Source organism: Nerophis lumbriciformis, linkage group LG19 (genome assembly GCF_033978685.3).
Source record: "Nerophis lumbriciformis linkage group LG19, RoL_Nlum_v2.1, whole genome shotgun sequence".
Classification (NCBI taxonomy): Eukaryota; Metazoa; Chordata; class Actinopteri; order Syngnathiformes; family Syngnathidae; genus Nerophis; species Nerophis lumbriciformis.
This window is the reverse complement of record NC_084566.2, coordinates 44,065,622-44,091,624: the sequence shown is the minus strand read 5'-3', so window position 1 is coordinate 44,091,624 and position 26,003 is coordinate 44,065,622. Positions and strand designations below refer to the sequence as shown.

Genomic DNA, 26,003 nt, shown 5'->3' with positions numbered 1-26,003 from the left:
CACACCTTACAATAGTGGTAATAAAAGATGCAACCTATGCTTGAAAGAGAAACTGTTTATTATTTACCGTCCAGACCTGTCATCCCTCAACAAGCGCAGCGAAATTGTAACAGCATGCCGCCACAGACGGAAACACCTCCTAGGTAACACATGAGCCAATCACCACGCCCCTACGCCAGCCTGTACCCACCCACTCTGTGCCCTATACAAACCATGGTATGCGAATGCTCCCATTAAAATCTCCTGATGATTGAGGGTACCCCCCCTCATGAAACAGGCCTGTAGAGATGAAATAGTCTTGTGATTTTTTTCCCACATATACATATATTGCGCTCTACTACGGTATCGAGCACTATTTTTTGGATAACCTTATTAAGACATATATATATATATATATATATATATATATATATATATATATATATATATATATATATATATATATATATATCTTGAAAATATGCAAACAAAACTGTGTTTAGATAATTGATACTTCAAACTTGCACCAATAAATATTAAGGAATATAACATAACTTGGCTTCTGAGTGTCATGACTTGGTCTTGGGTGTTTGCTTTTCCGGGATGCAACGGAAAGTTGGCTCGGGCGAGACGGGAATGTAAGTAAATTTTTTATTTAAAGACTATAAATACAAAAAAAAAAAGGATCAAACAAAAAGCGCGCACAGAGGCGGAGAATAAACTAATAAACTATGAAACCAAAAGACTATAGCAAAAAAGTACAAATGAAAAGCACGCACAGTGGCGGAGAACAAACTATGAAAAACAAAAAAGACTATAAACATGGAACAAAAACTTACTTTGACAAGGGACATGAAGCAGGATCTTAGAGGATGAAGAGTGTACAGAAGCATAAATGTGGAGAGGTCGTCAGAACGACAAACTGAAAAGAATGAACTTAAATACTATGGACATGATTAGTGAAAGCAGGTGCGTGACTCAAAACGTGAAACAGGTGCGTGACGTGACAGGTGAAAACTAATGGTTGCTATGGTGACAAAACAAAAGTGCACAAAAAGTCCGAAACCCAAAACGAACATGACCAAAACAAAAACATGATCACACAGACATGACACTGAGAGCTTCAAAATGTATTGAATAAAATGCTAAAGTTGTTGATAAACAAGCAATTATTTTAATAATTAAATATGGTCATTTTAAATGAATTATTATGATAATTTAAAATTAGTTATTTCAAATATGTTTATTTTAATGTATAATTCTATGGCTGGATGTAATAAGGATTCAGAAAAAAATACAAATAAAAATACAATTAATTTTGATGTTTTTAGCAAAATATAGTAAACATTTATTTAGTTTTTTTTTTTTTTTTAAATTAAAAAATATATTTATTTTTAGGTAAAATAAACATAATAATACAATTTATCTCTAGTCTGGATGATTTAGTTCTTGTCACCCTGTTGTCATAAAGAAAAGGCTGTCCTCACTCAGGTCCGCATGGAGCTGGAGGGGGCGTGGCCTCCAGCTCCGGCTGAAAATCGGGAGATTTTCGGGAGAATATTTGTCCCGGGAGGTTTTCGGGAGGGGCGCTGAATTTCGGGAGTCTCCCGGAAAATTCGGGAGGGTTGGCAAGTATGCTTCTACCTTCTCTTCTCATCTCTCCCAATCTCCTCCTTCCCTTTTCCTCTCAATATTATCATTCCTTTCTCAAAATCATTTATTTTTCTTTAGTTTTGCTTTCATTTTGCAAAACAAACTAACCAATGATACACAGATTCATCTCCTTCATTTTCTCCTCCTGTAAAAAGGATCTAATCCAGTAGTTTTCACCTCCTCCTCCCTCTTGAGCATAGGCCGTATAGGCAAATGCTAAGGGCGCCGTCCATCAGGGGGCGCCACGCCAGTGCCACAAATGTTGGAGAAAAAAAAAAAAAAAGTTGGTACTATTATTTCTAAATACAAAAAATAATCCCACGTTAATTAAAATGCAAAGTAAAGCCTATTTAATAGAAATATTATTTGTTACAACATTACGCCCCTCCCCCCCGCACGGTGCGCCCTCTCCCTTTCCGTATCATGACTCTTTTTGGACATCACCACATCAAAAAATCAACACAAGATGTCAAAACGGCCAAAACTGTCAGGTGCCCAGGGAAGAAAAAAGAGAAAAGAAGAGGAGGAGAAACGAGAAAAGACAGAGGTAGCAGGTAGGTAACGTTAGCCTACATGAAATTATTTGTCTGTTACAGAATGTGATAGTAACCTGGCTTTTTAGCATTAAGCTAATGTTACATGATTCTGCAATTGCTAATCAATAAATAGCTAGTTCTGTTTTAACGTCGGGTTAATATTGTGGAGGGGGCTAAATTGGTATGGAAAATAATAATGTAACGTTAGGTAATTACAGTACTCCCACCTTACATTCCTCAGGGACATTTGTATTAGATCTTTTAAGCAGGTGTTTTTTGTTTACATTGTTATTGCCTTCTGGTTAGCTAATGTTTGCCCTGCAGGTAATAGTCACTTTTCCACCCCTTTATATATTAGGTATAGTTGTAAGCCTAGTTGTTAAAGTGCACATCATTAATGTAAATTAAGCAATATGTATGTAAAAAATATTGTATTTCATATATTAATTTTTTATTTTTTGCATTCATTTATTTATTCATATTTTTTTTCATCTTGTTAACTATTCTGATTGTTAATTTGCTTTCTTTAAGTAAAAAAAAAAGGTCAAAGACAAAGCTATTCGGTTTCTTGTGAGTATATACACTTCACTGCCGATGTGGGGGGGCGCCACCTAAAATCTTGCCTAGGGCGCCAGATTGGTTAGGGCCGGGCCTGCTCTTGAGGCCAGTTCACCTCCAAAGGCGACTCTTGTGTTCCTGACAGAAACACTCGCCTGGAGTTGGACTCAAATGTCAAACTTAGAGGCCCCGCTTGGGCTCACGCACAAGAAATCCCTCAGCATGAGATCTAAATATAACCCCCCCAAAAAAAGGGAGGCGGGGTGAAGTTCAACCTCATCATGAGAGACCAAGCAGACCATCAACCACACCTTCTTAACCATGACATCATTGCTTTTTCAGTCCTCGCTTGTTAAGGCCGACACTTACATACACATATATTAATGTTGTTAAAAAAAAAAAAAACATGACTAAAAACTTCTATTTTGGAAAACTACTCATTTCCTGCCGTACAAAACAGACCAAAACCAACTCTGTCTTCTGTCATGTCAACAGCACCCACTCGCCCTCTCTCACCTGCACCAACACACGTCCTCATAGCACTTAGCCACTGGTGCGTTTATGGCCACACAAAAAGTCGGACAACTCAAACACCGCACAAAGTTACACTATGACTCCTCAATCATATGTGTGCTTATTCTACTGTCATTTATTATTAATGTTAATTTATGGATATTAATCAAGAAATGCTCTTACTAGAGAAAGTTACAGGAATGAAGACTTTATCCCATGTCTACATCTCATTGTGCAACATGTGAAGGTTTAAAATCATCTTAAAACTCATTTGTATACTCTAGCCTTTAAATAGACCCCCCTTTTAGACCAGTTGATCTGCCGTTTCTTTTCTTTTCTCCTCTGCTCCCCTTTTCCTTGTGGAGGGGGGGGGGCACAGGTCCGGTGGCCATGGATGAAGTGCTGGCTGTCCAGAGTCGGGACCCGGGGTGGACCGCTCGCCTGTGCATCGGCTGGGAACATCTCTGCGCTGCTGACCCGTCTCCGCTCGGGATGGTGTCCTGCTGGCCCCACTATGGACTGGACTCTTACTATTATGTTAGATCCACTATGGACTGGACTCTCACACTATTATGTTAGATCCACTATGGACTGGACTCTCACTATTATGTTAGATCCACTATGGACTGGACTCTTACTATTATGTTGGATCCACTATGGACTGGACTCTCACTATTATGTTAGATCCACTATGGACTGGAATCTCACTATTATGTTAGATCCACTATGGACTGGACTCTCACATTATTATGTTAGATCCACTATGGACTGGACTCTCACACTATTATGCTAGATCCACTATGGACTGGACTCTCACACTATTATGTTAGATCCACTATGGACTGGACTCTCACTATTATGTTAGATCCACTATGGACTGGACTCTCACGCTATTATGTTAGATCCACTATGGACTGGACTCTCACTATTATGTTAGATCCACTATGGACTGGACTCTCACTATTATTTTAGATCCACTATGGACTGGACTCTCACACTATTATGTTAGATCCACTATGGACTGGACTCTCACTAGTATGTTAGATCCACTATGGACTGGACTCTCACTATTATGTTAGATCCACTATGGACTGGACTCTCACTATTATGTTAGATCCACTATGGACTGGACTCTCACACTATTATGTTAGATCCACTATGGACTAGACTCTCACACTATTATGTTAGATCCACTATGGACTGGACTCTCACTATTATGTTAGATCCACTATGGACTAGACTCTCACACTATTATGTTAGATCCACTATGGACTGGACTCTCACACTATTATGTTAGATCCACTATGGACTGGACTCTCACACTATTATGTTAGATCCACTATGGATTGGACTCTCACTATTATGTTAGATCCACTATGGACTGGACTCTCACACTATTATGTTAGATCCACTATGGACTAGACTCTCACTATTATGTTGGATCCACTATGGACTGGACTCTTACCAACTCTGTCTTCTGTCGTGTCAACAGCACCCGCTCGCCCTCTCTCACCTGCACCAACACACACACTCATAGCACGTAGCCACTGGTGCGTTTACGGCCACACAAAATGTCGGACAACTCAAACGCCCCACAAAGTTACACTATGACTCCTCAACATCTCATTGTGCAACATGTGAAGGTTTAATGGGAACTAAATGCCAAAACCAACTCTGTCTTTTATCATGTCAACAGCACCCGCTTGCTCTCTCACACGCACTCAGCCACTGGTGCGTTTATGGCCACACAAAAAGTCGGACAACTCAAACGCCCCACAAAGTTACACTATGACTCCTCAATCATATGTGTGCTTATTCTACTGTCATTTATCATTAATGTTAATTTATGGATATTAATCGTGTAATGCTCTTAATACAGAAAGTTACAGGAATGAAGACTTTATCCAATGCTTACATCTCATTGTGCAGCATGTGAAGGTTTAAGGGGAACTAAATGTGATCTCTGAAATGGGTACACATTATTTCCAAAGCGGGCCCCCCCACCCAGACATACCCTCTAATGCGCACTAAAAAAATACACGTAATTTATTCTGTATGATTTTGCAATGCAACTCTGTGAGTGACAGTGACAACAAGCGGCCCTAACAGCTTAGACCATGTTCGGACGCTTCCAGGACAGGAATTATATCGATCATTTTATTGAGCAAAACTGTTTATATTCGGCCATAACTACACCAAAAACATGACTAAAAATGTATATCTCGGAAAACTAATCATTTCCTGCCGTACAAACCAGACCAAAACCAATTCTGTCTTCTGTCATGTCAACAGCACCCGCTCAAACACCACACAAAGTTACACTATGACTCCTCAATCATATGTGTGCTTATTCTACTGTCATTTATCATTAATGTTAATTTATGGATATTAATTGTGAATTGCTCATACTAGAGAAAGTTACAGGAATAAAGACTTTATCCCATGTCTACATCTCATTGTGCAACATGTGAAGGTTTAAGGGTAACTAAATGTGATCTCTAAAAGGGGTACGAATTATTTCCAAAGTGGGACCCCCCCACCCAGACATACCCTCTAATGCGCACTAAAAAAAATACACCTAATTTATTCTGTATGATTTTTCAATGCAACTCTGTGAGTGACAGTGACAACAAGCGGCCCTAACAGCTTAGACCATGTTCGGACGCTTCCAGGACAGGAGTTATATTGAGCAAAACTGTTTATATTCGGCCATAACCACACCAGAAACATGAGTAAAAACTTCTATCTCGGAAAACTAATCATTTTCTGCTGTACAAACCAGACCAAAACCAACTCTGTCTTCTGTCATGTCAACAGCACCCGCTAAAAAACCACACAAAGTTACACTATGACTCCTCAATCATATCTGTGCTTATTCTACTGTCATTTATTATTAATCTTAATTTATGGATATTAATCGTGTAATGCTCTTACTAGAGAAAGTTACAGGAATGAAGACTTTATCCCATGTTTACATCTCATTGTGCAACATGTGAAGGGTTAACGGGACCTAAATGTGATCTCTAAAAGGGGTACAAATTATTTCCAAAGCGGGCCTCCCCCCACCCAGACATACCCTCTAATGCGCACTAAAAAAGATAAACACATCATTTATTCTGCATGATTTTGCAATGCAACTCTGTGAGTGACAGTGACAACAAGCGGCCCTAACAGCTTAGACCATGTTCGGACGCTTCCAGGACAGGAGTTATATTGAGCAAAACTGTTTATATTCGGCCATAACCACACCAAAAACATGACTAAAAACTTCTATCTCGGAAAACTAATCATTTCCTGCCGTACAAACCAGACCAAAACCAACTCTGTCTTCTGTCGTGTCAACAGCACCCGCTCAAACACCACACAAAGTTACACTATGACTCCCCAATCATATGTGTGCTTATTCTACTGTCATTTATTAATAATAATAATAATAATAATAATATGTTTTATTTAGTATAGCGCTTTTCAATGTACTCAAAGACGCCTTACAGGTAAAAAAATAAATACAATATAAAACAGTTCAAAGTAATAATATATAATACAAGAAATATAAAAGCAGTACATAGAAAAATACATAATAACACTGGACATTGTGATTAATGTTATTTTATGGATATTAATCGTGAAATGCTCTTACTAGAGAACGTTAGAGGAATGTACACTTTATCTTATGCTTACATCTCATTGTGCAACATGTGAAGGTTTAAGAAGAACTACATGAAAGGGGTACAAAATATGTCCAAAGCGGGACCCCTCCTCCCAGACAAAGTTACACTATGACTCCTCAATCATATGTGTGCTTATTCTACTGTCATTTATTAATAATAATAATGTGTTTTATTTGGTATAGCGCTTTTCAGTGTACTCAAAGATACTTTACAGGTAAAAAAAAAGAAAATATAAAACAGTTCAAAGTAAAAATAAATAATACAAGAAATATAAAAGCAGTATATAGTAAAATACAAAATAACACTGGACATTGTTTTTAATATTAATTTATGGATATTAATCGTGAAATGCTCTTACTAGAGAACATTACAGGAATGTACACTTTATCTTATGCTTACATCTCATTGTGCAACATGTGAAGGTTTAAGAAGAACTACATGAAAGGGGTACAAAATATGTCCAGAGCTGGACCCCCCACCCAGACAAAGTTACACTATGACTCCTCAATCATATGTGTGCTTATTCTACTGTCATTTATTAATAATAATAATATGTTTTATTTGGTATAGCGCTTTTCAGTGTACTCAAAGACGCTTTACAGGTAAAAAAAAATAAAATATAAAACAGTTCAAAGTAATAATATATAATACAAGAAATATAAAAGCAGTACATAGCAAAATACATAATAACACTGGACATTGTTATTAATGTTAATTTATGGATATTAATCGTGAAATGCTCTTACTAGAGAACGTTACAGGAATGTACACTTTATCTCATGCTTACATCTCATTGTGCAACATGTGAAGGTTTAAGAAGAACTACATGAAAGGGGTACAAATTATGTCCAAAGCGGGACCCCCCCACCCAGACAAAGTTACACTATGACTCCTCAACATCTCATTGTGCAACATGTGAAGGTTTAAGGGTAACTAAATGTGATCTCTAAAAGGGGTACAAATTATTTCCAAAGTGGGACCCCCCCACCCAGACATACCCTCTAATGCGCACTAAAAACATACACCTAATTTATTCTGTATGATTTTGCAATGCAACTCTGTGAGTGACAGTGACAACAAGCGGCCCTAACAGCTTAGACCATGTTCGGACGCTTCCAGGACAGGAGTTATATTGAGCAAAACTGTTTATATTCGGCCATAACCACACCAAAAACATGACTAAAAACTTCTATCTCGGAAAACTACTCATTTCCTGCCGTACAAACCAGACCAAAACCAATTCTGTCTTCTGTCATGTCAACAGCACCCACTCAAACACCACACAAAGTTACACTATGACTCCTCAATCATAAGTGTGCTTATTCTACTGTCATTTATTAATAATAATAATATGTTTTATTTGGTATAGCGCTTTTCAGTGTACTCAAAGACGCTTTACAGGTAAAAAAATAAATAAAATATAAAACAGTTCAAAGTAATAATATATAATACAAGAAATATAAAAGCAGTACATAGCAAAATACATAATAACACTGGACATTGTTATTAATGTTAATTTATGGATATTAATCGTGAAATGCTCTTACTAGAGAAAGTTACAGGAATGTACACTTTATCTTATGCGTACATCTCATTGTGCAACATGTGAAGGTTTAAGGGTAACTAAATGTGATCTCTAAAAGGGGTACAAATTATTTCCAAAGCGGGCCTCCCCCCACCCAGACATACCCTCTAATGCGCACTAAAAAAGATAAACACATCATTTATTCTGCATGATTTTGCAATGCAACTCTGTGAGTGACAGTGACAACAAGCGGCCCTAACAGCTTAGACCATGTTCGGACGCTTCCAGGACAGGAGTTATATCGATGACTTTATTGAGCAAAACTGTTTATATTCGGCCATAACCACACCAAAAACATGACTAAAAACTTCTATCTCGGAAAACTAATCATTTCCTGCCGTACAAACCAGACCAAAACCAACTCTGTCTTCTGTCATGTCAACAGCACCCGCTCAAAAACCACACAAAGTTACACTATGACTCCTCAATCATATGTGTGCTTATTCTACTGTCATTTATCATTAATGTTAATTTATGGATATTAATTGTGAATTGCTCATACTAGAGAAAGTTACAGGAATGAAGACTGAATCCCATGTTTACATCTCATTGTGCAACATGTGAAGGTTTACGGGTAAATAAATGTGATCTCTAAAAGGGGTACAAATTATTTCCAAAGTGGGACCCCCCCACCCAGACATACCCTCTAATGCGCACTAAAAAAGATAAACACATCATTTATTCTGCATAATTTTGCAATGCAACTCTGTGAGTGACAGTGACAACAAGCGGCCCTAACAGCTAAGACCATGTTCGGACGCTTCCAGGACAGGAGTTATATTGAGCAAAACTGTTTATATTCGGCCATAACCACACCAGAAACATGAGTAAAAACTTCTATCTCGGAAAACTAATAATTTCCTGCCGTACAAACAGACCAAAACCAATTCTGTCTTCTGTCGTGTCAACAGCACCCGCTCAAAAACCACACAAAGTTACACTATGACTCCTCAATCATATGTGTGCTTATTCTACTGTCATTTATTAATAATAATAATAATAATAATAATATGTTTTATTTGGTATAGCGCTTTTCAGTGTACTCAAAGACGCTTTACAGGTAAAAAATAAAATAAAATAGAAAACAGTTCAAAGTAATAATATATAATACAAGAAATATAAAAGCAGTACATAGCAAAATACATAATAACACTGGACATTGTTATTAATGTTAATTTATGGATATTAATCGTGAAATGCTCTTACTAGAGAACGTTACAGGAATGTACACTTTATCTTATGCTTACATCTCATTGTGCAACATGTGAAGGTTTAAGAAGAACTACAAGAAAGGGGTACAAAATATGTCCAAAGCGGGACCCCCCCACCCAGACAAAGTTACACTATGACTCCTCAATCATATGTGTGCTTATTCTACTGTCATTTATTAATAATAATAATATGTTTTATTTGGTATAGCGCTTTTCAGTGTACTCAAAGACGCTTTACAGGTAAAAAAAAAATATATATAAAACAGTTCAAAGTAATAATATATAATACAAGAAATATAAAAGCAGTACATAGCAAAATACATAATAACACTGGACATTGTGATTAATGTTATTTTATGGATATTAATCGTGAAATGCTCTTACTAGAGAACGTTACAGGAATGCACACTTTATCTTATGCTTACATCTCATTGTGCAACATGTGAAGGTTTAAGAAGAACTACATGAAAGGGGTACAAATTATGTCCAAAGCGGGACCCCCCCACCCAGACAAAGTTACACTATGACTCCTCAACATCTCATTGTGCAACATGTGAAGGTTTAAGGGTAACTAAATGTGATCTCTAAAAGGGGTACAAATTATTTCCAAAGCGGGCCCCCCCCCCCACCCAGACATACCCTCTAATGCGCACTAAAAATATACACATAATTTATTCTGTATGATTTTGCAATGCAACTCTGTGAGTGACAGTGACAACAAACGGCCCTAACAGCTTAGACCATGTTCGGACGCTTCCAGGACAGGAGTTATATTGAGCAAAACTGTTTATATTCGGCCATAACCACACCAAAAACATGACTAAAAACTTCTATCTTAAAACTACTCATTTCCTGCCGTACAAACAAGACCAAAACCAACTCTGTCTTCTGTCGTGTCAACAGCACCCGCTCAAAAACCACACAAAGTTACACTATGACTCCTCAATCATATGTGTGCTTATTCTACTGTCATTTATTAATAATAATAATATGTTTTATTTGGTATAGCGCTTTTCAGTGTACTCAAAGACGCTTTACAGGTAAAAAAAAATAAAATAGAAAACAGTTCAAAGTAATAATATATAATACAAGAAATACAAAAGCAGTACATAGCAAAATACATAATAACACTGGACATTGTTATTAATGTTATTTTATGGATATTAATCGTGAAATGCTCTTACTAGAGAACGTTACAGGAATGTACACTTTATCTTATGCTTACATCTCATTGTGCAACATGTGAAGGTTTAAGAAGAACTACATGAAAGGGGTACAAAATATGTCCAAAGCGGGACCCCCCCACCCAGACAAAGTTACACTATGACTCCTCAATCATATGTGTGCTTATTCTACTGTCATTTATTAATAATAATAATATGTTTTATTTGGTATAGCGCTTTTCAGTGTACTCAAAGATGCTTTACAGGTAAAAAATAATAAAATATAAAACAGTTCAAAGTAATAATATATAATACAAGAAATATAAAAGCAGTACATAGCAAAATACATAATAACACTGGACATTGTTATTAATGTTAATTGATGGATTTTTAATCGTGAAATGCTCTTACTAGTTACAGGAATGTACACTTTATCTTATGCGTACATCTCATTGTGCAACATGTGAAGGTTTAAGAAGAACTACATGAAAGGGGTACAAATTATGTCCAAAGCGGGACCCCCCCCACCCAGACAAAGTTACACTATGACTCCTCAACATCTCATTGTGCAACATGTGAAGGTTTAAGGGGAACTCAATGACATACTATACAATACTAATACATAGCTTATAAAAAACAAGATTTATGTTGTTATATTCATTACAAGTGTGCCAAATCACTAATATTAGAAAACAATGAGTCCTGTCATTTGAGGAAATATTTAAATTGGTGGTGTTGCCAGGTGTGATGTTGCTCACAATTAGAGGGCACGGGTATGGTTGACCTTACCTTCCGCTGACCACGAAGCACGCCACCAGGAAGATGAGCAGCACGATGCTCCCCGCGATGGACACGGCCACGATGGTGGACTGGTTGGGGTCTCCGACGGCAAAGACGTCTGCGGAGGAGACCACACGGAGGATTTAATAAGAGAAGGCGGGAGAAAGTGAGCCAGGCAGCTTCTCTGGAATGGCCAGCGAGGCTCCTGATGAGAAGCACTTTGTGAGGACGTGAGAGCTTTTCCCACCCGGGCCGCCGCCGTCCAAATGGATATGTTAGCGCTGCGCACACGCCGACTGGCTACGACTTTCTGGACGCTCGCATCGATTTTTTACACCGCACCAATCGAGCTATTAATCAAAACAAATGCCCCATTTATCTGGCTTAGCTGAGCTGTGTGTGTGTGTGTGTGTCTGTGTGTGTGTGTGTGTGTGTGTGTGTGTGTGTGTGTGTGTGTGTGTGTGTGTGTGTGTGTGTGTGTGTGTGTGTTTGGAAGCCTAGTAAATTCCTTCAAGATAGCCCAGTGAGGCGTTGGTCCTTTGGCATGCATTCTTAAATAATCAATCAATAATAACAATAATAGATTTTCTTTGTAAAAAAACACTTTTCATTGAGCAAACAACCTCAAAGTGCCACAAAAATAATAAAATGCTAATTAAAAAAATAAATAAATAAAACTAGAACAGCCTAATAGTTAGAACTAGTATGCATACAGGTAAAAGCCAGTAAATTAGAATATTTAGAAAAACTTGATTTATTTCAGTAATTGCATTCAAAAGGTGTAACTTGTACATTATATTTATTCATTGCACACAGACTGATGCATTCAAATGTTTATTTCATTTAATTTTGATGATTTGAAGTGGCAACAAATGAAAATCCAAAATTCCGTGTGTCACAAAATTAGAATATTACTTAAGGCTAATACAAAAAAGGGATTTTTAGAAATGTTGGCCAACTGAAAAGTATGAAAATGAAAAATATGAGCATGTACAATACTCAATACTTGGTTGGAGCTCCTTTTGCCTCAATTACTGCGTTAATGCGGCGTGGCATGGAGTCGATGAGTTTCTGGCACTGCTCAGGTGTTATGAGAGCCCAGGTTGCTCTGATAGTGGCCTTCAACTCTTCTGTGTTTTTGGGTCTGGCATTCTGCATCTTCCTTTTCACAATACCCCACAGATTTTCTATGGGGCTAAGGTCAGGGGAGTTGGCGGGCCAATTTAGAACAGAAATACCATGGTCCGTAAACCAGGCACGGGTAGATTTTGCGCTGTGTGCAGGCGCCAAGTCCTGTTGGAACTTGAAATCTCCATCTCCATAGAGCAGGTCAGCAGCAGGAAGCATGAAGTGCTCTAAAACTTGCTGGTAGACGGCTGCGTTGACCCTGGATCTCAGGAAACAGAGTGGACCGACACCAGCAGATGACATGGCACCCCAAACCATCACCCAACCATGCAAATTTTGCATTTCCTTTGGAAATCGAGGTCCCAGAGTCTGGAGGAAGACAGGAGAGGCACAGGATCCACGTTGCCTGAAGTCTAGTGTAAAGTTTCCACCATCAGTGATGGTTTGGGGTGCCATGTCATCTGCTGGTGTCGGTCCACTCTGTTTCCTGAGATCCAGGGTCAACGCAGCCGTCTACCAGCAAGTTTTAGAGCACTTCATGCTTCCTGCTGCTGACCTGCTCTATGGAGATGGAGATTTCAAGTTCCAACAGGACTTGGCGCCTGCACACAGCGCAAAATCTACCCGTGCCTGGTTTACGGACCATGGTATTTCTGTTCTAAATTGGCCCGCCAACTCCCCTGACCTTAGCCCCATAGAAAATCTGTGGGGTATTGTGAAAAGGAAGATGCAGAATGCCAGACCCAAAAACGCAGAAGAGTTGAAGGCCACTATCAGAGCAACCTGGGCTCTCATAACACCTGAGCAGTGCCAGAAACTCATCGACTCCATGCCACGCCGCATTAACGCAGTAATTGAGGCAAAAGGAGCTCCAACCAAGTATTGAGTATTGTACATGCTCATATTTTTCATTTTCATACTTTTCAGTTGGCCAACATTTCTAAAAATCCCTTTTTTGTATTAGCCTTAAGTAATATTCTAATTTTGTGACACACGGAATTTTGGATTTTCATTTGTTGCCACTTCAAATCATCAAAATTAAATGAAATAAACATTTGAATGCATCAGTCTGTGTGCAATGAATAAATATAATGTACAAGTTACACCTTTTGAATGCAATTACTGAAATAAATCAAGTTTTTCTAAATATTCTAATTTACTGGCTTTTACCTGTATATCTAAAAAAAAAAAGTTTTTTTTTTAAAAAGAAGAGTTTTTAAGCCTTTTTTAAAAGCATCCACAGTCTGTGGTGCCCTCAGGTGGTCAGGGAGAGCATTCCACAGACTGAAAGCCCGGTCTCCCATTGTTCGTAGCTTTGTCCTCGGAGGTTGGAGGAGGTGAGCCTGTCCAGAGCGCAGGTGTCGTGGGGAGGATTTGGGGGTGAGCAGTTCTTTGAGGTAGAGGGGGGGGCATACGAGTGACACTTCAGATTTGAAGTGTCACTCGCATCACCGCCAACATGCGTCATGCTAATAAATGTCTTTTTTTAATTTTTTTATTAATCAGTCCAACAAAATAATACACAATAATACAAACCCCGTTTCCATATGAGTTGGGAAATTGTGTTAGATGTAAATATAAACGGAATAATCCTTTTCAAGCCATATTCAGTTGAATATGCTACAAAGACAACATATTTGATGTTCAAACTCATAAACATTTTTTTTTTTTTTGCAAATAATCATTAACTTTAGAATTTGATGCCAGCAACACGTGACAAAGAAGTTGGGAAAGGTGGCAATAAATACTGATAAAGTTGAGGAATGCTCATCAAAGACTTATTTGGAACATCCCACAGGTGTGCAGGCTAATTGGGAACAGGTGGGTGCCATGATTGGGTATAAAAGTAGATTCCATGAAATGCTCAGTCATTCACAAACAAGGACGGGGCAAGGGTCACCACTTTGTCAACAAATGCCTGAGCAAATTGTTGAACAGTTTAAGAAAAACCTTTCTCAAGCAGCTATTGCAAGGAATTTAGGGATTTCACCATCTACGCTCCGTAATATCATCAAAGGGTTCAGAGAATCTGGAGAAATCACTGCACGTAAGCAGCTAAGCCCGTGACCTTCCATCCCTCAGGCTGTACTGCATCAACAAGCGACACCAGTGTGTAAAGGATATCACCACACGGGCTCAGGAACACTTCATAAACACCACTGTCAGTAACTACAGTTGGTCGCTACATCTGTAAGTGCAAGTTAAAACTCTCCTATGCAAGGCGAAAACCGTTTATCAACAACACCCAGAAACGCCGTCGGCTTCGCTGGGCCTGAGCTCATCTAAGATGGACTGATACAAAGTGGAAAAGTGTTCTGTGGTCTGACGAGTCCACATTTCAAATTGTTTTTGGAAACTGTGGACGTCGTGTCCTCCGGATCAAAGAGGAAAAGAACCATCCGGATTGTTATAGGCGCAAAGTGTAAAAGGCAGCATGTGTGATGGTATGGGGGTGTATTAGTGCCCAAGACATGGGTAACTTACACATCTGTGAAGGCACCATTAATGCTGAAAGGTACATACAGCAACATATGTTGCCATCCAAGCAACGTTACCATGGACGCCCCTGCTTATTTTAGCAAGACAATGCCAAGACACGTGTTACATCAACGTGGCTTCATAGTAAAAGAGTGCGGGTACTAGACTGGCCTGCCTGTAGTCCAGACCTGTCTCCCATTGAAAATGTGTGAAGCCTAAAATAGCAGAAGGGAGACCCCCGGACTGTTGAACAACTTAAGCTGTACATCAAGCAAGAATGGGAAAGAATTCCACCTGAGAAGCTTCAAAAATGTGTCTCCTCAGTTCCCAAACCTTTACCGAGTGTTGTTAAAAGGAAAGGCCATGTAACACAGTGGTGAACATGCCATTTCCCCAACTCCTATGGAAACGGGGTTTGTACAATAATAATAATACCATTCCAATTCCAAAACCAGCCCAGCAACACCCAAGACAGCAATCAACAGAGCGAATTGAGAGGCGAATGACACAAAACAGTATCAATATTCATAAGAATTCCAACATTGACATTATCATCACAGCCATTTTTAAAAAAAATAAAATAAAAACATTTTTAAAAATGCTATGGTATGCTAATAACATTTTTCAATAACTGTTTCATCACTTGTGGAGCACCACAAGGATCAGTCCTTGGACCCAGAACACACTAAATACACATTTACAAAATATTTCTGTGTAAACAACTCATTTCACAACGTATTTACCTGCGACTTATAGTCTGGTGCGGCTTATATATGGACCGATACATTAAAGTGTGAAGTGAAGTGAATTATATTTATATAGCGCTTTTCTCTAGTGACTCAAAGCGCTTTACATAGGGAACCCCAATATTTAAGTTCCATTTAAAGCAGTGTGGGTGTCACTGGGAGCAGGTGGGTAAAGTGTCTTGCCCAAGGACACAACGGCAGTGACTAGGATGGCAGAAGCTGGGATCGAACCTGGAACCCTCAAGTTGCCGAGCTATGCTGCCCCATATGTATGGTATATCCTGAATGAACGCCATTAAAAAAAAAACGCAGGCAGACACCAAAACACAATAATTGAATTTGTTTTAAACAGCAGCTTATACAATTATAAAATGATATTGCTGAATAGACAATACGTCTAACATGTTACATTTCTGACAATCCAAATATTTTGACGCACACAAATCGGACGGATGATCCGTCTTGGCACAATAAATTGGGGACGGGCGTGGCGCACGGTTGGAAGAGTGGCCGTGCCAGCAACCTGAGGGTTCCTGGTTCGATTCCCAACCTTCCACCAACCTCGTCACGGCCGCCGTGTCCTTGAGCGAGACACTTCACCCTTGCTCCTGATCAGGCCCGGCCCTAACCAATCTGGCGCCCTAGGCAAGATTTTAGGTGGCGCCCCCCCACATCGGCAGTGAAGTGTATATACTCACAAGAAACCGAATAGCTTTGTCTTTGGCCTTTTTTATTTACTTACAACTATCCATCCATCCATTTTCTACCGCTTATTCCCTTTTGGGGTCGCGGGGGGCGCTGGAGCCTATCTCAGCTACAATCGGGCGGAAAGCGGGGTACACCCTGGACAAGTCGCCACCTCATCGCAGGGCCAACACAGATAAACAGACAACATTCACACTCACATTCACACACTATACCTAATATATAAAGGGGTGGAAAAGTGACTATTACCTGCAGGGCAAACATTAGCTAACCAGAAGGCAATAACAATGTAAACAAAAAACACCTGCTTAAAAGTTCTAATACAAATGTCCCTGAGGAATGTAAGGTGGGAGTACTGTAATTACCTAACGTTACATTATTATTTTCCATACCAATTTAGCCCCCTCCACAATATTAACCCGACGTTAAAACAGAACTAGCTATTTATTGATTAGCAATTGCCGAATCATGTAACTTAGCTTAATGCTAAAAAGCCAGGTTACTATCACATTCTGTAACAGACAAATAATTTCATGTAGGCTAACGTTACCTACCTGCTACCTCTTGTCTTTTCTCGTTTCTCCTCCTCTTCTTTTCTCTTTTTTCTTCCCTGGGCACCTGACAGTTTTGGCCGTTTCGACATCTTGTGTTGATTTTTTGATGTGGTGACGTCCAAAAAGAGTCATGATACGGGAAGGGAGGGGGCGCACCGTGCGGGGGGGAGGGGCGTAATGTTGTAACAAATAATATTTCTATTAAATAGGCTTTACTTTGCATTTTAATTAACGTGGGATTATTTTTTTGTATTTAGAAATAATAGTACCAACTTTTTTTTTTTTCTTTTTTTTTTCTCCAACATTTGTGGCACTGGCGTGGCGCCCCCTGATGGACGGCGCCCTTAGCATTTGCCTAGACGGCCTATGCCACGGGCCGGCCCTGCTCCTGATGGGTCGTCGGTTAGGGCCTTGCATGGCCATCAGTGTGTGAATGGGTAAATGTGGAAATAGTGTCAACGCACTTTGAGTACCTTGAAGGTAGAAAAGCGCTATACAAGTACAACCCGTTTACCATTTACCGCCAACATAATTAGGGACACCAATATTGTCCTGCGTCATGCTAATTACATTTTATTTTTATTTTTTAATTAATCAATCCAACAAAATAATACACAATAATACAATAATAATACAATTCCAATTCCAAAAACGGGCCCAGCAACACCCGGAACAGCAATCAACAGCGCAATTGACAGGCAAATGACACAAAACAATCCAAAAGTAGTCCAACAAAAATGACTAATTACAACATGGGTGGTGGTTAGGGCCTTGCATGGCCATCAGTGTGTGAGTGTGTGAGTGTGTGAGTGTGTGTGTGTGTGAATGTGGAAATAGTGTCAAAGTACCTTGAAGGTAGAAAAGCGCTACATAAGTATAACCCGTTTACCAAACATAGACACAAAGCAGCGGCCGCAGAACAGTTTCAGTTTTTGTAAATCACATTGCGAAATTGCCAAATGTTTACATTTGTTCATAGTCATCATACAAACCCCGTTTCCATATGAGTTGGGAAATGGTGTTAGATGTAAATATAAATGGAATACAATGATTTGCAAATCCTTTTCAAGCCATATTCAGTTGAATATGCTACAAAGACAACATATTTGATGTTCAAACTCATAAACTTTATTTTTTTTGTGCAAATAATAATTAACTTAGAATTTCATGGCTGCAACACGTGCCAAAGTAGTTGGGAAAGGGCATGTTCACCACTGTGTTACATGGCCTTTCCTTTTAACAACACTCAGTAAAGGTTTGGGAACTGAGGAGACACATTTTTGAAGCTTCTCAGGTGGAATTCTTTCCCATTCTTGCTTGATGTACAGCTTAAGTTGTTCAACAGTCCGGGGGTCTCCCTTCTGCTATTTTAGGCTTCACATTTTCAATGGGAGACAGGTCTGGACTACAGGCAGGCCAGTCTAGTACCCGCACTCTTTTACTATGAAGCCACGCTGTTGTAACACGTGGCTTGGCATTGTCTTGCTGAAATAAGCAGGGGCGTCCATGGTAACGTTGCTTGGATGGCAACATATGTTGCTCCAAAACCAGAATGTACCTTTCAGCATTAATGGCGCCTTCACAGGTGTGTAAGTTACCCATGTCTTGGGCACTAATACACCCCCATACCATCACACATGCTGCCTTTTACACTTTGCGCCTATAACAATCCGGATGGTTCTTTTCCTCTTTGGTCCGGAGGACACGACGTCCACAGTTTCCAAAAACAATTTGAAATGTGGACTCGTCAGACCACAGAACACTTTTCCACTTTGTATCAGTCCATCTTAGATGAGCTCAGGCCCAGGGAAGCCGACGGCGTTTCTGGGTGTTGTTGATAAACGGTTTCCGCCTTGCATAGGAGAGTTTTAACTTGCACTTACAGATGTAGCGACCAACTGTAGTTACTGACTGTGGGTTTCTGAAGTGTTCCTGAGCCCATGTGGTGATATCCTTTACACACTGATGTCGCTTGTTGATGCAGTACAGCCTGAGGGATGGAAGGTCACGGGCTTAGCTGCTTACGTGCAGTGATTTCTCCAGATTCTCTGAACCCTTTGATGATATTACGGAGTGTAGATGGTGAAATCCCTAAATTCCTTGCAATAGCTGGTTGAGAAAGGTTTTTCTTAAACTGTTCAACAATCTGCTCACGCATTTGTTGACAAAGTGGTGACCCTCGCCCCGTCCTTGTTTGTGAATGACTGAGCATTTCATGGAATCTACTCTCATCCCCAATCATGGCACCCACCTGTTCCCAATTAGCCTGCACACCTGTGGGATGTTCCAAATAAGTGTTTGATGAGCATTCCTCAACTTTATCAGTATTTATTGCCACCTTTCCCAACTTCTTTGTCACGTGTTGCTGCCATCAAAGTCTAAAGTTAATGATTATTTGCACAAAAAAACAAATGTTTATGAGTTTGAACATCAAAAATGTTGTCTTTGTAGCATATTCAACTGAATATGGCTTGAAAAGGATTTGCAAATCAATGTATTCCGTTTATATTTACATCTAACACAATTTCCCAACTCATATGGAAACGGGGTTTGTATATTCTGCATATTTATGCTCAGTGGATTGCGCTTTTTTTTCTTCGATTTCTCTCATTTAAGAGACGCAGTCCTCTGCGCACGAGCTTATTAGTAGGTCAGTTTTACGTGTGCTATCAAGTTTGCCAGTGACGTGCAGTCACTAGAGGCAGGTGAGGCCCCCGCCTCACCTGCCATCATGGAAAGAAAAAAAATGTAAAAAGAAAAAAAAAAAATTAAATTGTTATATGTATCCAGTGATTATACTATAAAGTTATTTTCCATTTAACTTCACCAGTTTTAGATTATTTTTTATTCAAAATCGCTGAATTTTCACATTTGCCGTTCAAATACTGAGAAGAGACGGTGCGGTGATCAGCAGCCAGTTGAGGCACGTCACTCAGTGCCTCAACATGGATTGCGGACTCGGCTAACTGCTGGCCTGCTGTGCAGTGAGACTGTATTGCTATATGAATTATACAGGTAAAAGCCAGTAAATTAGAATATTTTGAAAAACTTGATTTATTTCAGTAATTGCATTCAAAAGGTGTAACTTGTACATTATATTTATTCATTGCACACAGACTGATGCATTCAAATGTTTATTTCATTTAATTTTGATGATTTGAAGTGGCAACAAATGAAAATCCAAAATTCCGTGTGTCACAAAATTAGAATATTACTTAAGGCTAATACAAAAAAGGGATTTTTAGAAATGTTGGCCAACTGAAAAGTATGAAAATGAAAAATATGAGCATGTACAATACTCAATACTTGGTTGGAGCTCCTTTTGCCTCAATTACTGCGTTAATGCGGCGTGGCATGGAGTCGATGAGTTTCTGGCACTGCTCAGGTGTTATGAGAGCCCAGGTTGCTCTGATAGTGGCCTTCAACTCTTCTGCGTTTTTGGGTCTGGCATTCTGCATCTTCCTTTTCACAATACCCCACAGATTTTCTATGGGGCTAAGGTCAGGGGAGTTGGCGGGCCAATTTAGAACAGAAATACCATGGTCCGTAAACCAGGCACGGGTAGATTTTGCGCTGTGTGCAGGCGCCAAGTCCTGTTGGAACTTGAAATCTCCATCTCCATAGAGCAGGTCAGCAGCAGGAAGCATGAAGTGCTCTAAAACTTGCTGGTAGACGGCTGCGTTGACCCTGGATCTCAGGAAACAGAGTGGACCGACACCAGCAGATGACATGGCACCCCAAACCATCACTGATGGTGGAAACTTTACACTAGACTTCAGGCAACGTGGATCCTGTGCCTCTCTTGTCTTCCTCCAGACTCTGGGACCTCGATTTCCAAAGGAAATGCAAAATTTGCTTTCATCAGAAAACATGACTTTGGACCACTCAGCAGCAGTCCAGCTGGTGTCGGTCCACTCTGTTTCCTGAGATCCAGGGTCAACGCAGCCGTCAAGTTACACCTTTTGAATGCAATTACTGAAATAAATCAAGTTTTTCAAAATATTCTAATTTACTGGCTTTTACCTGTATAATACATTTCCATAGTTTAGCTAGCTGAGGTATATAATGTACAGTGTACTTTGTCAACAACTGTATGCGTGTAACGTATTTCTTGTGCTGAGCGATCATAAAACGGCTGCAAAAGACGCACTGGCTGAGGCTCCAGTAGCCCCGCCTCCTGCACCCCCGCCGTAGAATTGTTATATCAACTAAAGCCCACACTTAAACTTTCCACGTGCAATCTATTTAAAAAAGTTATTTCATAAGAAGCCAAAAAGTGCAAAAATAATAATGTTCGTGTTGGAGGAGTTGTGAATGACTGCAGGGCCACAACATTAGGTACACCTGCAGACTGCAGGTGTACCTAATTCACAACTCCTCCAACATGAACATTATTGTTTTTGCACTTTTTGGCTTCTTATTAAATAACTTTTGTAGCCTATTTTTATGGGCTTTCCTCTTTGTGATGTTAAGTTCCTGTTATGCGCTGCTGTTATACAGTATATGCCTTGAGCTCTTATTTTGAAGGCGCTAAGAGCGGAAGTGATGACACGTTGCGGAGGTTTTTGAAAGAATGTAAATAAAGTGGTCCTCGTGTAAACTGGAGCCTCCGTGTTTGTTATTTTGTAGTTTCATACAGTATAGGCCACATTTATAAACCCTCGGTTACACTTTTTTAAATAGATTCAATCTTGCACGTGGAAAGTTGAAGTGAGGGCTTTAGTTGCGGCGCATGGACTTCATTTATAAGTAAAGGTAAGACCATAATAACGTTATTTTATTAAATGTGCTTTTTTGTGTGCTACAGTTTGTATGTGTAAAGTTAAAGTTAAGTTAAAGTAGCAATGATTGTCACACGCACACTAGGTGTGGTGAAATGTGTCCTCTGCATTTGACCCATCCCCTTGATCACCCCCTGGGAGGTGAGGGGAGCAGTGGGCAGCAGCGGCGCCGCGCCCGGGAATAATTTTTGCTGATTTAACCCCCAATTCCAAGCCTTGATGCTGAGTGCCAAGCAGGGAAGAATGCTGGTATGAGCTTTTAAACATAACCCGTTAACTGCTGCCAATCAAATGGTGAATAAGATACTCTTTAGGGTTCATATGTTTGTAAATCTGACTGTGACGAAGTCAGTGCCTCACCAGCCATCAACCTCACTGAAGTTTGCACGTGTTTTGATAAACGCAAACCTTTTGAATTGAGTAGATCAGGCCCTAAGTGGGTATCTAATAAAGTCACCCTCATTGAAATGCAGTGACGTGGTGAATAAGTGTGATAGTATTTGCCAGTGCAGTGTGCAATATGTTGTAGTGCAGGCCCATAAAGCATACTTATTGACCAGCAGGCTAATGTCTTGTAGTGTAGACACATCCATACTGTACACACACACCACTCGCTGTACGTTCAATGACTTATTGGCCTCTCTGTCTCAGGATCAATGTGCACTTTGACAAGCACATTATGAGAACACACACATTATCTTGGCCATGATGACAACACAGGTGACCAGGCCCGGCCCTAACCAATCTGGCGCCCTAGGCAAGATTTTAGGTGGCGGCCCTCCCCACATCGGCAGTGAAGTGTATATACTCACAAGAACCCGAATAGCTTTGTCTTTGACCATTTTTTTTTTTACTTACAACTATACCTAATATATAAAGGGGTGGAAAAGTGACTATTACCTGCAGGGCAAACATTAGCTAACCAGAAGACAATAACAATGTAAACAAAAAACACCTGCTTAAAAGATCTAATACAAACATTTATATGCACGTACAACACTTAGAACTTTTAGCATATCAGTATGTGGAATTAAATGATGGAATGGATTAAGTAAAGAAGTTAAAAATTGTACTGATATGATCCAGTTTAAGAGGTTGTTCAAAATAATAGTGCTTACAGAGTACAAAGAAGAATAATTATGAGAAATACTTTCAACCTTATTGAAAATAAGATATTCTTCATCTCAGTATGTTAATAATGACTGAATTAATTAATTAATTACATATTACAAAACTGTTGTATACTAATTCATAGATGTTATTTTATTATATAAAAAGGTCAGTAAATGATTCTATATATTTGTAAACGCTTTGAAGTGGGAAAGGGGTAGGATTAAATAAGCTTTGCTTCTTCCTACTCCTTTTCGGGCATGATGTAAAATGAAATGATATGAAATTGTGTGATGTATTATGATGTAAGTGTGTTCATGTTCCAAATAAACTAAAAAAAGAAAGAAATGTCCCTGAGGAATGTAAGGTGGGAGTACTGTAATTACCTAACGTTACATTATTATTTTCCATAACAATTTAGCCCCCTCCACAAAATTAACCCGACGTTAAAACAGAACTAGCTATTTATTGATTAGCAATTGCCGAATCATGTAACATTAGCTTAATGCTAAAAAGCCAGGTTACTATCACATTCTGTAACAGACAAATAATTTCATGTAGGCTAACGTTACATTATTATTTTCCATAACAATTTAGCCCCCTCCACAACATTAACCCGACGTTAAAACGGAACTAGCTATTTATTGATTAGCAATTGCCGAATCATGTAGCATTAGCTTAATGCTAAAAAGCCAGGTTACTATCACATTCTGTAACAGACAAATCATTTCATGTAGGCTATAACGTTACCTACCTGCTACTTCTGTCTTTTCTCGTTTCTCCTCCTCTTCTTTTCTCTTTTTTCTACCCTGGGCACCTGACAGTTTTGGGATCTTGTGTTGATTTTTTGATGTGGTGACGTCCAAAAAGAGTCATGATACAGGAAGGGAGGGGAGGGGGGGGGGGGCGTAATGTTGTAACAAATAATATTTCTATTAAATAGGCTTTACTTTGCATTTTAATTAACGTGGGATTATTTTTTGTATTTAGAAATAATAGTACCAACTTTGGCGCCCCCTGATGGACGGCGCCCTTAGCATTTGCCTATACGGCCTATGCCACGGGCCGGCCCTGCAAGTGACAGAGAGACAAACATGTTGTTTTTTCTTTCACCCTGTAAGACCCAAATATAGAAAAACCTCAAAAAAAAAAATGGACCTTTCAGATGTTGTAGGAGACATTTGATGCAGAAATTGAAGAGTTAAAAAAAAAAAAAAAAATGTTTTTAGAGAAATGTTGTAATATTGCAACATTGGGACTAATTTCTGCATTTGTTCTCACGTTGTCTGAACAACTAAGTGTTCATTTGCTCCTCTAATTGTTGGAATAATTGTTTGTAAGTTATCACAAAAGAAACGCTGTATTATGAATGCTGTCTTTCGAGGCCTAACAAGAGGAAGAAGGCTCGTGAAACGCCACTGTGATTTCAACACGGACAGATGGCAGGATCTGCTCAACTTCCAGAGGAACTCTCTTTGAAGTGTTAAACAAACTCTCTCTGAAGTATTTCACAAACTCTCTTCCAACTATTTGGTAACCGAGGTCAACGCTATTTACGACCCGCTGCCCTCTTGAAGTTGCCGTGGTCAGGAGACGGGAGGGGTTATCCATTGTCCTCCAACACCTGCCCCGGCTGGATCCAGGAAGAGCCCAAGCCCGAGAAATCCTCTTCTTGGTCTTCAAAGCGACCGAAAACAATGACTGTTTGACATACTTCCCATTCCTGCTGTGACATGTGTTGGTGCGTGAACATTGAACATCTGAATAAAAGAGGAGACGAAAACCTTCTTCGTCAGAGCGTGGTGCAGGACTGTACAGAGAGTGCAGTGGCCATGTCTCTCCTCAATATTGAGTCCAAATTGAATTCTGTCTCTGTTTGATTCCTTGCCTTTTGTCTTGTTTAATAGATGTCCTCAGTGTTTGAACGTGACACTTTTTTTCTTTTCATGAAGACTTTCATTGGTGGTGAAAGTCCGAAAAAGAGTCCCTGTCGTCTGTAAAACGTCTGTAGAATGTATACTTATACATGTATGGAGAAAACACTCCAGGCAGTGATGTAGTGGAGGGAATACAACCTGTTTGAGGCCACTGCAACAAGCCAGCTATTTGACTACCACATTCACCCAGTCTTGTATAATTGCAACAATTATAGAACAAGCTCTAAATGAAATTGGATGCATCTGTTCCACAATAACTACATGTGTACATGCTCTAGACCAGGGCTGTCAAACTCAAATACAGAGTGGGCCAAAAATGTAAAAGTGAACAAAGCCGCGGGCCAAGGTTGAACAAATTAACCTTTTAATAGGGACCCAAACAAGTTTTGCATTGCATATTGAACAAGCAAGGCTTATATAACTTTATAGTGACATGCAAAATCCAGTTTCAAATAATAATTTAAAAAATATCAATGGCATATCAAATACAATTTAAATAAAAAATTTCTATTTGCAGCTTTCTGAGGTAAATATCAACATTAACTTTTTCCACAGGCTAATAAATGTGAAAATAAAATAACAATGAATAAACCAACCATTCAGGACTTTAAACTGCTCAGTTTGCAACACACTGATCTAATCTGATGTGCCCGAGCCAGATACCTGACATCTTTCCTTGGATGCTAGTTCATTAATGTCGGGGCTCAGGCTTTGAGCTGAGGCAACCTTCATTATAAGTTGGTAGAGTGGCCGTGCCAGCAATCGGAGGGTTGCTGGTTACTGGGGTTCAATCACCCACCTTCTACCATCCTAGTCACGTCCGTTGTGTCCTTGGGCAAGACACTTCACCCCTTGCTCCTGATGGCTGCTGGTTAGCGCCTTGCATGGCAGCTCCCGCCATCAGTGTGTGAATGA

At 39.5% G+C, this 26,003-nt stretch overlaps 1 protein-coding gene across 1 annotated transcript in view; it reads right to left on the bottom strand.

The window, feature by feature from the left end:
• The window catches only part of epha4b (eph receptor A4b), a 444,124-nt gene that overhangs the window by 144,823 nt on the left and 273,298 nt on the right, over nucleotides 1-26,003 (bottom strand). Inside the window, exon 10 of the mRNA XM_061978729.2 lies at nucleotides 11,659-11,767. Coding sequence (XP_061834713.1) covers nucleotides 11,659-11,767 — 109 coding nt within the window. The remainder of the gene's footprint in view (nucleotides 1-11,658; nucleotides 11,768-26,003) is intronic.